Below are 12871 nucleotides of genomic sequence, written 5' to 3'. Positions count from 1 at the left end.
CAGCCTGGTCAGAGGGTTAAAGTCAGGGGTCAACTCATTCAATACCAGCTGACCATGTTTGACCTCCCACATCATGGGGGGGGGCACGCTAACCTAGCCTGTAAAAAAGACTGAACTCCAAAGCGGAGGAAGACAGAGACACTCTGGAGAGAGAGAGAGAGAGATAGGAGAGGGAGAGAGAGAGGGAGAGAGAGAGGGAGAGAGAGAGAGGGGAAGTTTCAGGGGCAGCAGAACCCGGGAGTCGGCTGCGACGGGACAAGACTCAAAGTCAGAGCCACCCGCCAGAAAAAACAAAACAAAAACACCCACGGTGAAGTCAGACTCTGCGCTCTGTGGACGCTCGGCTTCCTCAGCCTCACAGCATGGAGTCTCTACATGGAGCTGAAATCTACTCTCCCCCCCCCCCCCCCCCCCCCCCAAATCCAAGACAAGACTTCAGTCCCCCTCTTAATGCAGGCGTCATATCCCCAGAACCTCTGAGAGCATGCTTGATGAACCTGCAGGGAAATTATCTTAGTGTGCAAGCTGTGTGTGTGTGTGTGTGCGTGCATGTGTGTGCGTGCATGTGCTTAAATGCACAACGTGTGTATGTGTGTGTGTGTGTGTGTGTGTGTGTGTATGTGACTCCCTGTTTAGGCAAATTGCAGCATTCTTAATGAAACCTCAGGTAAAGTGCTTTAAGTGGACTTTGTCCTCCAAGGCAGTGGGAGGAGGAGGAGGAGGAGGGGAAAGGGGGGAGGGGGTGGGGGTGGGGGGGTCGCCATGCTGTACATGATTTCAAGTTGTCATTGCGGGAAATGAATCACTGTGTACAAAATGGTCATGCGCATTTTGTAGATATTGATGATGTTTAAAAGTAGATATTTAAAGATTTCAAACGTTAACTCCAACAGAACAGAAAATGCCTTGCCTTTTTGAGATACACAAAATCTATGTTCCGGCATTTCATCAGACTTTTTTTAGTTTGTTTCATTTACTCGTCAGTGAGTGAAATTCAGTTCAGTATTCATCAGTGTTTTCTTTAAGTGACTGAGCTCCAATCTTCCATTTCAATCACCTGCTGAAGCGTCAGACTAACTATGATACTAAGCTTACTTTGTTTAGAGGCAGAAGCTTTTCCTTTGTTTTTGTAGTCGGGGGGGGGGGGACGACTCCCCCCTGGACTTATGTTTAGACAATTTAAGTCAGTTTTGAAATTGTTTAGGACAAGAATGAAGGTAGTGGCTCTTAAATAACACAGAGTGGAGCCAAGGACGACTACATGGAGGAACCACTATGGTGCAGTTGAATGCTGATATCATGTGAAGTATTATTTTTCCTCGGCTTGTGATTTACGTTCAGAACTAAAGCGGGGGCGGGAGGGGGGGGGGGTGGGGGGGGGGGCAAGGACCATTGAAGGCAATCGCACCTCGACACTTGCTCATGGCCAAACTAAAGCGTTTATCAGGACAAGCCAAGCTGCAGAAATCAACGCCATCCTTCTTTCCTCACTCCAGACGTGTGTGTGTGTTCGAACTTCCACACCATGCTATAGAAGTGCCATGTCCTCTTTTATGCTTTCACCAGATGTTTGTAGTATGATTTGCACCTTTTTTGTTTTGTTTTGTTTTGTTTTTCTAATTTTCAGATCAGTTTTTTGCACTTTGAAAGTGTGTCGAGTATTTAAAGAAACCTGTAAGAGGAAAAAACACAAAACGAAAAAAGTTGCTAATAGCCATGTTTTACTATATATGTTTACTTAAGAGTTCCAGAATTTACTACTGTGCTAATGCAGCAATAATGTTGAGGAGTTGCATCAAGACGCACTTGTCAACACAGGGATTGAAAGAAATTAAGAAATATCTGATATTTTTATAACTGCAAAGAGTTAAGTATGGAAATATTGAATGCTTTATGGATATGGGCACCTGCCTCCGGCAAAAAATATCTATACCTTACAGAAAAACATATGCTACGGAAATAACTACAAAATGTGTACATTTGGTCTCCTTTATCATAGCTGACAGTTTATAGTACTGTATATAATCTTTGCTTGTGTCATTTGAGAATTCCCAAGTTAAATGTAAGCTCCTTGTAAGCTTTCAAAGTGACATGAGAAATAAAGATCTAATGGTAACTGAGACCTCTGTGTCCTGAACGCCTCACGCGTCTCTTTGTGTTGTTGCGGTGCAGAAGATGAAGGTGTTTGGTTTTATTGTTGTTGTCGTGCGGAGACGCAGGGCTGCTCCCACACCCCCGAGGAGGGGGCTACTTCTAGTTGTGGGGTGTTTCTTTACCTTTATTTATTCCTGTTTTCCCATCCATCCTTCTTCTTTCCAGTCATTTCTTCCTCCTCTCCAGTAGACGCACATTCCCAACCTGTGCTGGGCAACGGCCGACTTGCCCCTCCCAAAAGAAAAAGACAGAGACAGGTAAATAAAGACCTCGTAGATGAATGACTGTATAAAATGAACTGTACAGATCAGTGTGTACGCTCTGACTGGCTGATGCTTCAGGTATCAGCACACAATAAGAAATGTTTGGGGGTCTTTTGTATTCAGAAAAAGAATTTTATTTTGAAATTATGGCATTATATAGGTTTAATGAAACCACTGCTGATGCAGATGTTCACTCACAATATTAAGACAACACCTTTCAATGTGGAATATGATTAATAAGCAGCTTTTGGTGTTCGATTTTACCCTGGAGCATACGACAACATCATGTATATAAAACAGTGACAATATATTACAATACATACAACACTGTGCTTATTAATAAATACAAATGGAATGGTTTCTTTGTACGTGTACTCGAGTACGTTACAAAAGACTTGGAAACAAACATTACATTAAGATGTTGCTACACAGTGCAAAATAAATCATTGTAAAAACAAATTTACAACAGCGAAAGAGCAAATTAATAACCAGTAAAGATCCAGGGGATTTAAAAAAAACAAAAACAAAGGAATATTCTCTCAAGATTTGGCGATAAATGTGTTTGAATTATCCCTGCCAAGATCCTCCATTAACACTGTCCACCAAGAGCTCAACCGTCCAAGTCCTATTTCTGTGCTCTTACAACTTCTGCACCATTTCACTCAGGTCATCATCCGTTCATTCTAACCACCACACGTACAGCGGTGCACCGGGTTGCACCAACACACTGACCACAGGCACGCCGAGGCATGAAACACAGAACCAATCAGCATCCGTAAAAGAGGAGGGAGAAGGGTCGCGTTACATCTTGCACTGTTTGTTCTCCTCCTCGTCAGAGCTGGAGTCGGAGCTCCTCCTCTGCTCGTTGCTGCGCTCCACTGAGTCCTTCCTGGTCATTTCCAAACTCTTCCTCTTCTCCTTCTCCTCGGGCTCCTTCTGGGCAAACTGGGCCTCGATCTTGGTCGGGTCGATGTAGGTATAGAAATAGGCCATGAAGGCAAAGATGAAGCACACTAACACCAGCAGGGAGGCGAAGAGGATGTACTCGGCCCACTAGTGAACACAGACACACACACTGTTAATGTGGGGATAATCTGAAGGGAACAGTTTTTTCACTAAGAAGATTGACACCTCTGATATTTGTCCGTCAAGTATAAAGCCGGAGCCAGGAGATGGTTAGCTTGGTTTAGCTTAGCGTAAAGACTGGAAGCAAGGGGAAACAGCTAGCCTAGCTCTACCAGCACCGCTAAAACTCACTCATTTACACATTATATCTGTAAAAACACCAGCTGCAGTTTCACAGGAAGGATTAGAATATTTTTTTTTATGCCAGTCTAGCTGTTACTCATTTCCAGTCAGGCTAATGTAAGCTAGCTGTGTGCTGGCTCCAGCTTCATATGTAATAAACAGTTCAGAGAGCCGGTTATCAATCTTCTCCTCAAACTTCCAGCAGGAGAGCAGATAAGAGTATTTCCAAACACTCTTTTAATATACAGTTGAAGTTACACCTTTTTAAGTTTTAAGTTAGCATGAGTGTTTGGTGTTTGGTGCTGTGCAGGTTCAGTTTAACACGCAATAATATGATGTCTGTCACATGAAGGAAAACCTTGAGGTATTCTTGCTGATGTCACTGGGTGTCATTGGTTTACAATGAATGAAGAAAGGCCTTGAGAAGAGCTTGAGTCTGGCCTCATTGACGTTATGCTGTTTAAGAATAGCTGCTATTCTGCTATTATAAGCTTTGACCTTAAAAAAAAAAACATGACATAAGTTGAATTTGGCCGAGGTCAGTGAGGACAACACGTCTACTGATGGTTAAATATAATCCACCCACCTGATCTTCAAGTGTTGCGGCCTCAGCGACAATAAGCACAATAATGTTCCCTACGGCAACGGTTAACAGCCAACCAGCCTGCAGCACAGACTTCATGTTGCTAGGTGCCTGGAGAGGAAACAGAGATTCAAACAGAACCACGTATTAGAGAGAATGATGAAAGACATCGAGACACGGCCCCAGGATAGACCCAGAGCACACAGAAGAGACGGCATCTCTCTTTTAGCTGCAGAATGGGAAGTAGGAGCTGGAAAGCGTTGCTGGGGAGACGGCTGTCTGGACTACGTCTGGACTTGTGTTTTCTGTACTTTCCGAGCTGCCCTGGTGATGTCAGATATGTGAGGAAAGCATCGTCTAACCTGGGAGTAGGAGAACTCCAAGCCGGTGACAGAGAAGACCACCTCCCCTGCAGTGATGAGGAAGTACTGAGGGATCTGCCAGGCCATGTGGACGGTGTTGGGGCTGATGTCCATCACTGATCGGATGCTCTCTTCGCACTAACGGGACACAGACAGATACTCAGATGTGCTGCCTCAGTCAAAACAGTTACATTCAAGCTAATATTGTGACTCAAAACATATTCACGACTTACATTTGTTCCAAATTTGAACGTTGGCGGGATGATCAAGGTGTAAGAGCTGCCGAAGCCCAGTTTCTGAGTGTAGACGCACTCATCCACATCGTTTATGATCCGGAACTTAGCTCTGACATAACGAGAAAAACACCAATCAGAGCAAAGAAGTTTCTCTGGTATAACCATATGTGACATATGATATATAATGAAAGTCGAGTCTTACTGTCCCTGTGGTACGTCCACATATTCTGACATCTTGTTGATGAAGATGTTCCCAAAGTCCTCGTTACCCACGGTTACATTCAAAACTGAGTTGTGGCCATTCAGAAATCTGGGGAAGGAGAATTCAGCAAACGACAGGTGAGAAAATAACAGTGTTAAATTGGAGTTATGTCACATTTAAAAACTGAATTCATTGAATGTATGAGCAACACAACACATTAGCTCATTAGCTAATGTTAGCTAATGTTGACATCAGTCAGTTTCCTAACTTTACGACTCGTCTCTGCTGTTACACTGCATTTTAACCATCAGTATCAAGCTACAAGCTGAATACAGACGATAATGACATAATTATTGTGTGCTCAAGAAAAAGCAGAACAAGCTGCAAAAATAATCATTTTGGTTATTTGATACCAAGAAGAGGAAACAGAAAAGTACATGTCCTCTCAGGGCTTCCATACAATTTCCTCCAGACTTGACAACACTGTGAAACTTGCCTGACAGCATTAGCACCCTGTTCCGGCTTTGATTTGATGTCTGTGAACTGAAGTAGAAAGATACTTTAGAGCATGATATAAAGGAAACACCCAGGACAAACGCAATTAAAGTCCATCTGAAATCACATTTAGTCATAACTCATTAACAGAATTAAAGTCAATTTCTCCCTTGTTGGTTCTATGCATGCTGCTGCTGCAGAGAGTCTTGAACCCTATCTGACGGGTGTACTCACCCTCTCAGGCCTGAGTTTGGCTCCATCCTGAATGATGACAATAGTACTCCGATTGCCATCCACTAAACTGGATAAGTAACTGGTACCATTCAGATCCAGTGTAAATATGTCATCAAAGGTAAGGTAACCCTCATTGGCCTGTGAGAGGAAACAATGACTCAACATCAATATGACCTCCAACCTTTACTGTCTATATATATATATATATATATACACACACACATATATATGTATATATGGATCTGGAGAGCAGACTGTACCTCGAACGGCTGCAGGGTGAAGTTGTTGACTCCAGCTTTGACAGAAACCGGCTCTTTTATCATGTTGATGAATTTCCCTTGGGCCTCAGTGTTCGACGGGAACTTGGGCAGGGTTTGCTACAAGAGGAGTGGAACCGTGCGTGTGAATTGTGCTTCATAAGGTGATGTGTGTTTTAAGTCGCTCCAAATGTTTATTTTTTTAATGTCTGTTATTCTTACATCAATCTGTAGCTGGACCAGAGCAGCAGCCACGAACGCAATAGCAGCGAAGAACATGCCAACGGTCATCCTCTTTAACGGACTGTAGAACAAACACACAACGTTGTCAGTTCATGTGTCTCTCAACTATTATATCTTCTGGTTATAATCTGCAATATAAACGCTGTAATAATTAACCGAACTCACGTGAAGTTTAATTTGCACTTGGCAATCAGTGGGTAGATCACACTGTCCATGATCGGCACCAAAACCAGGATCAGGATAGGGTTGACGGTCTGGTGGGAAGAAAGCGAGTCAATCAGCTCATGTCACTAGCAGATAAAAAAAAAACACCACAACAAAGTGAAGTAACGCGTCGTCAACAACAAGCGTCTCACCTGCATCTGGTCGGGCTGGATGATGAGTGCTCCCTGTTGAAGAACAAGAGGAGAGCTTGGATTTTAAAACAGTTTTTTCTGTGGTTTGAGCTCACAGAGTGTGATATAGCAGAAATAAATTCCTTACAAAGTCGCCGTTCATGGTGGTGGCCTGGAGGGTCCATCTCGAGCCCTGTGGAGGAGACACAGCTCTTATTTAGTCTGTCTTTGAAGGCTGACGGCAAACTTCCTGCTATGAATTAAGTGGTTCTTTTGTTTCTATTTAAATTTGCTGGACTGTCTTCCTGTAAAAAGAAAACAAGCCCATAGGTCGTTGCAGCAGGTTATTATGACCCAAAGTTACGTTTTGTTGCTAGGCGGCATTTAGTGGTCGTAGTACTGGTGACAGGGGGGAAGACAGATCTCTAAAACAAGAGCTCCATCGTCTCTATCATCAGAGTGTGTGAGGGAGCGGACTGGCGGTTACCTGCTGGTCAAAGAGAGCCCAGAACATGGGCAGCGGGATGTAGAGGAACAGAACCTTCACCACCATCTTCACCTGGGCGATCAGGAGTTTCTGCACCAAGACAGAGGAAACGATTATGACGCTTATGTCACTGATTTTACCGTTTGTAGTTGCATGCGCTTGACCGTGTGTGTGTGTGTGTGTGTGTGTGTGTGTGTGTGTTGCACTTACATCGTATTTCTCCTCAGCCCAGTCCATCCAGTGTTCCCTCTTGGGGTACTGAGAAGAACGATGCCTGAAGCGGTTCTTGATGGCAAACTGCAGAAAGAGGAAAGAAGAATTTCCTCCGTCTTTAATACATTTTATGAAGTAAAGTGACGCTTTATTTAAAACCTTTTTTAAACCCATCCTGAACACGTGCATCCCTGAGCAGCCACTCACCCCGATGCATTTGCAGACTTTCACCAAGATGTTGCCTTGAGGAGCCGTCTTAATGTACATCCCACTTCCAATGATGAACACAACTGCAGACACACACATCACATATAGATGTATATATGAACATTTGACCGTTCGTCAAAGGAAATAAAGCAGGTAATTATTACAAAATTATTATTATCTATTAAATTATATTGACTATGAATATTTATGATACTTATAAAACAGACTTTATCGAGAGCAATAAAGATTTTAATAAAGGTTTTACTTCTTTTGCAATCTGGAAACCCGCCAGCTGTTCTTACAGCTTATTTCTTATCTTTAAAAAGCATTAATTCATCATTTATTAACCAGCAGTGAGGAGCATTAAGCTGTCATTACACAACTGTCTACACATCACATCCACACCAGGAAGCCTCTTGGCCTCAGGGACCAGTCTCACATCTGGCTAAAGACTTTTATGTTCACCTCTACTTTTAATCTTTTAAGCTGTGACTTTACTTTCTTCTTTTTATGCACATATAGACTTTTATTGATGTGACTAGTTGTTAAAGTGTATTTGCAAACTCACTGATTCTGGATTTGTCAATGAAGGTGAAGGAGTATCTGTCATTTTAATTAATTTATTATTATAATAAATCAAATTAGCATTTTTTTGTATGAGGAAAAACTGGTTCTTACTCAGAGCCACCACCATGAGAGCGGCAGGGACACCAAAGGCCAGCGAGTAGCACTTCTGCTTTGTGTGAATACCACATTCCTGAGCTGGAAACCACACAAAGACACAGTGATTAAATATATGATGTGTGTTTGTGAGTTGCATATTTTCTGCTCTGTGATCCGCTCTTACCTCTGAGGACGGGGGTGATGACAGTGGACAGCAGACTGCCAGCGTTGATGGACAGGTAGAAGATGGAGAAGAAGGTGCTTCTCTGCTTCTCCTGTGACACACAGGAAGTTCAACACAGTTTAGGCAAAAAGCACTGATCGTGGGGGGGTAAGGGGGTGGTGGTGGTGGTGGTGGGGTTCAGATCATCAACTCTTACATAACATGCCATTAACATTAAGAGATAATCTGTCACTGGCCTTGAACAGTGTAATAAAGTGACTGAGACACATGTACCTGCAGCTATTAGTTAATAAACAACTAAGTGTAATGAAGCAGAGATACAAGAAGTGCTGACGAGGTGCTGCTGATATCTGACTGAGGCGTCTGTAACTGCTGTGTGCACATGTGTGTGTGTGCAGGACAGAGACTTGATGCTTCCACCTGCATGAGGTGTGTGCGTGCATTCAGTACTCACCTCCTATATATACATACTAATACAAATAAAAGAAACAGCTTACAACATAATGTGATCCAGTTAAACCATATGAGAAGAAGATGACTAATACTGTCTGTTGTGTGACACATTTCCAGCTGTTCACTGACTGAATGATGCTCCAGGCTCCATGTTGGACTCATTCATTGGAAATGTAACTGTCTCTATTTTCCCTAAAGTAGTTAATAAATTGTCCAGGACATTTTAATTATTAAAGAATGAATCTGAAATTAGAGACTTGTGAAAGTCTATTAGAGAGAGAACTACTGTAGTGGGTTTTATGAAACTGTGAAGGTGTTTTTATGTGTGTGTGCTTGAGCGACATCTCACCTGATGGTCTTGAAACTGGTCTCCGCCAAAGGCAGCCACGCAGGGTTTGATGCCTCCTGTTCCCAGGGCGATCAGGATCAACCCCACCATGGACAGAGATCTGTGAGACAAACGCAGCACAGACACAGTGTCAGTACCTGTAGCTGTTGTGTTCGTGTTGCGTTGTGTCTGAGCGAGCTCAACTCACACGTGGAAGGTCATGTTGTCCGGAGTGCCGTCCTTGTTTGAGTCTGTGATGTCATGGATAGCACTCACAGCCATGACGACCTGTCCCAGTGCATAAACGATGGACAGGTAAACAATGGTCCTGTGCACAGGGAGGAGGAAGAGGAGGGAGAGAAGAGTTAAACAGGTGTACATCAGGTTCAGGTAGGGAGAAGATAGACAAGGGTAAAAAAATCCAACAGCTGATTCTGTGAGATATTCTTTAACCTCTACACCGGTTTTAAGACGAGCACAGCGTATATTTATTACAACACTACATTAACTAAATTACACTTAATGGATTTTAGCAGCTGGATCTGAAACTCACTTGAACTTGCCGAGCCATGAATCAGCCACAATGGCTCCCAGGATGGGCGTCAGGTAGCAGAGAGCCACGAAGGTGTGGTAGATGGTGGTGGCGAAGTCATCGTCCCACTTCAGGAAGTACTTAAAGTACAGCACCAGCACGGCTGAGAGGGAGAGGGAGACTTATTTAATTTTACTCTTCTATTTAATCGACTCTTCCCGTGAATACTAATATTATTTATCTATATTATTTAATGGTTCCATCAATGTATGTGTGTTATGTATACTTTTATATATTGTTGGATATTTTAATCTCTAACAATGAATCATATCATAGAAAGTAACTAAGTAAACTAAGTAACTTGAGTATTTCCATCTTATGATACTTGTACTGCACATTTCAGAGGGAAATAATGCATTTTTTTTTTTTTTTTTTTACAGCTGAAGTTATTTGTTATTTCACAAATTAATATTTTTAAATGAAAAAACATCATAATATTTGCACTTTAAACCAGTGATTTCCAGTGTTTTTGGGCTTGTGGCGTTTTACTTCAGTACAGCATCATGTATTTTATGTGTAAAATATTAATATGCACAGTAACTGCAGCTGACAAATAAATGCAGAGAACCATGAAGTAACATAAAAAGGAAATAGAAGTAAAGCTCAATACCTCAACATATTGATCTAAGTACAGTAGTTGAATAAATCACTGGGTGCAGGTGAGGCAGAAATGAAAGGAAACTTTAAACTGATCAAATCCCCAACAAGCAACTCACCTCGCATGCCATAGTAGGAGAAGCGCTCGCAGAACTCATTGACCACAATGAAAAAGATGCTTATTGGGTAGCCGCAGACTGTAGCCTGCAAGAGGGATGGGTGAAATGTAAGTATATTATATCACTAACAGTTAGGTTATGTACAAGCGCATGTTAATTAAAGGATTTTTACTCTTAAGCCAACCACTGAAGTGAGTTTATTACCATAAAGGCAATTAGGATGTTCATATTTACCGCTCTTAAAAATTCTGTGTTGTCTATCTAAGCAGGAAACAACAGGAAATATTACAGACAGTAGTATAAAAAAGGTTGGACTTACACTCTTATGCTTGGGCTTCCTCATCTCGCCGTTGTCTGCAGAAATAAGTGGTTTTCAATTACAATTCATATGTACTGATTTCCTTTTTTTCTTGTGCACTTACTGTAACCAACTGAACAAATACAGAGATCGCTGAGTAAATAAAGTGTAATGCAAAGAATATTCCTCTAAAACTGGCAGGAAAAGTAAACGTCCCAGTCACATGGTTCCCCTCCAGACTGGAACTCACCTGCCATGGCTGCTGTATGTGCTCCTCCAACTGTATCCTTCAAAAAACAAGAGACAGAGAGACTAGTGACCCCCCGTCCAGATCCAAGACATGAAGACTGAACCGAGGTCTGGTCGGCTTCTTATGTAACCTCCCGTCAAACTTCCTGCAACGCCCACTGATGCTGGACCCACAGTATCTTCTCCAGCACCTCCCAACATGCAAATCTCCATTATTCCAACCTGCCAGCACATCATCACAAGTCTGTGTGTGTGTGTGTGTGTGTGCGTGTGTAATTACTTTACAACTCTGGGAACTCAGTTCTTGCCTTACAGATAAAGAGCACCGGTCTGGTCAGCTGGTAAACGTGAAAACATTCACAGTGTTTTTCTAATTGCTAAGTTTCCTTACTATAAGCCCGTGATTGCTCTTTAACAGGTGTATTTGAAGACTGACTGTTAAGTAACGGCAATAAAATAACAGTTTATGCACAAATAATGTACATGAAGTAGACTAGAATAGACTACTCTGTGTATTAATTAATTAATAATAATAATAATATGATATAATAAGTACATAAAAATAAATAAATAAAAACATATGTGAAAATTTTAAAAATGGAACAATTTCAAATATTAACATATATGTCTAGACCATACAAATATGTATGTACATATGTGTATGCTGGTATTGTAGACATATGTTACATAAATATCAGTATATGTTGATATCATGTACAGTAGGGTCCAAAAGCCTGAGAGCACTTTCCCAGAAAAGGCAGATAGACATGTTTAAAATGAATATATATTATATATATTTGATTTTCCTGCAAAAAAACATGTTCATATGTCGCTTGTCTTTTATAAAACGAAGGACATGCAGGATGTCACAGTAGGGGTAGTGGCTACAGCATGATATAAAACATATAAAGAGGTGAATGTTACTATCATCAGTATCAATCGTGAATTCTTGTATATTTCACCAAAAAAAAACAAACAAACACACACCATGAAACACGAGCAGAACTCACAGATACATGATGTTTAGCAGCCCGACTCTCTGACACAATGACAGTCCAACAGGACACAACGTGTGTGTGTGTGTGTGTGTGTGTGTGTGTGTGTGTGGGGGTTCCGTCAGTGATATGAGGTGGGATTAGCTGGTCTTTTACATTACAGCGAGCACAGTGGAGGTTTTACTGGAGTCAGCATCCCGATGTCTCTCCTGTTTCTCTGCAGTGAGCGTGCAGGTCACTGTCATCCCCAGCTACAGCACAGAGCTCCATTCACCCAGACACTGACCTACACGTTTACTCATAGCGAGAGAGAGAGAGAGACATTTGCTCATATACAAGTTAATGATTATAATTAATTACAGTTCATGTTAGCAGAGAACCTAAAAAACATTATGATATATTTTACAGTTTTAGCAAAATACGTCATTACATCCTTAGCAATATAATATCAATATGATATAGTTATGGATATGTTAACACCCTTAAATTACTGTTATATGGCGATAATACATCATCAAACAATGCTAGCTAAATAATTAAAAATGTCTGCAGTTAGCTCGCTAACTATGATTGTGATGCAGCAGTATTAAGTATATGTTTGTTTAACATTGTCTGTATTAACAGCTTTGTGAAAATATAAAAATACTTTGGTAACTGAAAAGTCTGATGTTCAGTATCTTTAATTGTTCTCAGCTAAGCTAGTTAGCCACACAATGCTAGATGTACGACGTACGTCAACTCTGGAAGCTAATATTCCATAAGCGGCAGATGGTAGAAGTGATAATGCTAAACAAGGTTATACAGAAAGAGAAATTACCTGAGGGAAATGACTTTCTCAATAGCTGTAAACTGTGATGAAATGTAATTGTTGTAA

General features: G+C 41.5%; 1 protein-coding gene across 1 annotated transcript; it reads right to left on the bottom strand.

Moving 5' to 3' along the window:
* Positions 1-2559: 2559 nt before the first annotated feature.
* Positions 2560-10807, bottom strand: LOC111222762 (solute carrier family 15 member 1-like). Its single transcript, XM_022746601.1, has 22 exons — positions 10775-10807; positions 10456-10540; positions 9701-9842; positions 9356-9475; positions 9169-9268; positions 8367-8457; positions 8198-8281; positions 7520-7602; positions 7310-7396; positions 7100-7189; positions 6761-6805; positions 6634-6666; positions 6443-6531; positions 6257-6338; positions 6038-6154; positions 5778-5915; positions 5545-5591; positions 5049-5156; positions 4844-4955; positions 4611-4748; positions 4252-4359; positions 2560-3470 (listed from the first exon to the last, which is right to left on the bottom strand). Exons 1-22 carry the CDS (start codon positions 10796-10798, stop codon positions 3219-3221), a joined length of 2175 nt encoding a protein of 724 aa, XP_022602322.1. The 5' UTR covers positions 10799-10807; the 3' UTR covers positions 2560-3218.
* Positions 10808-12871: the final 2064 nt, after the last annotated feature.

This window comes from Seriola dumerili, unplaced genomic scaffold, assembly GCF_002260705.1.
Source record: "Seriola dumerili isolate Sdu_G_001 unplaced genomic scaffold, Sdu_1.0 BDQW01000105.1, whole genome shotgun sequence".
NCBI classification, from domain to species: domain Eukaryota; kingdom Metazoa; phylum Chordata; class Actinopteri; order Carangiformes; family Carangidae; genus Seriola; species Seriola dumerili.
Note: the sequence above shows the minus strand (reverse complement) of the source record. Positions and strands in the feature narration are given on the sequence as shown.

Excerpts from the sequence above, each read along its gene's own strand:
- LOC111222762 (XM_022746601.1), bottom strand. The coding sequence starts at position 10,798 with ATGAGGAAGCCCAAGCATAAGAGT. Across the intron at positions 6,667-6,760 it reads CCACCATGAACGGCGACTTT|GGAGCACTCATCATCCAGCC; the intron begins GTAAGGAATTTA and ends GTTCTTCAACAG. Across the intron at positions 5,592-5,777 it reads CCAAACTCAGGCCTGAGAGG|TTCACAGACATCAAATCAAA; the intron begins GTGAGTACACCC and ends TTTCTACTTCAG.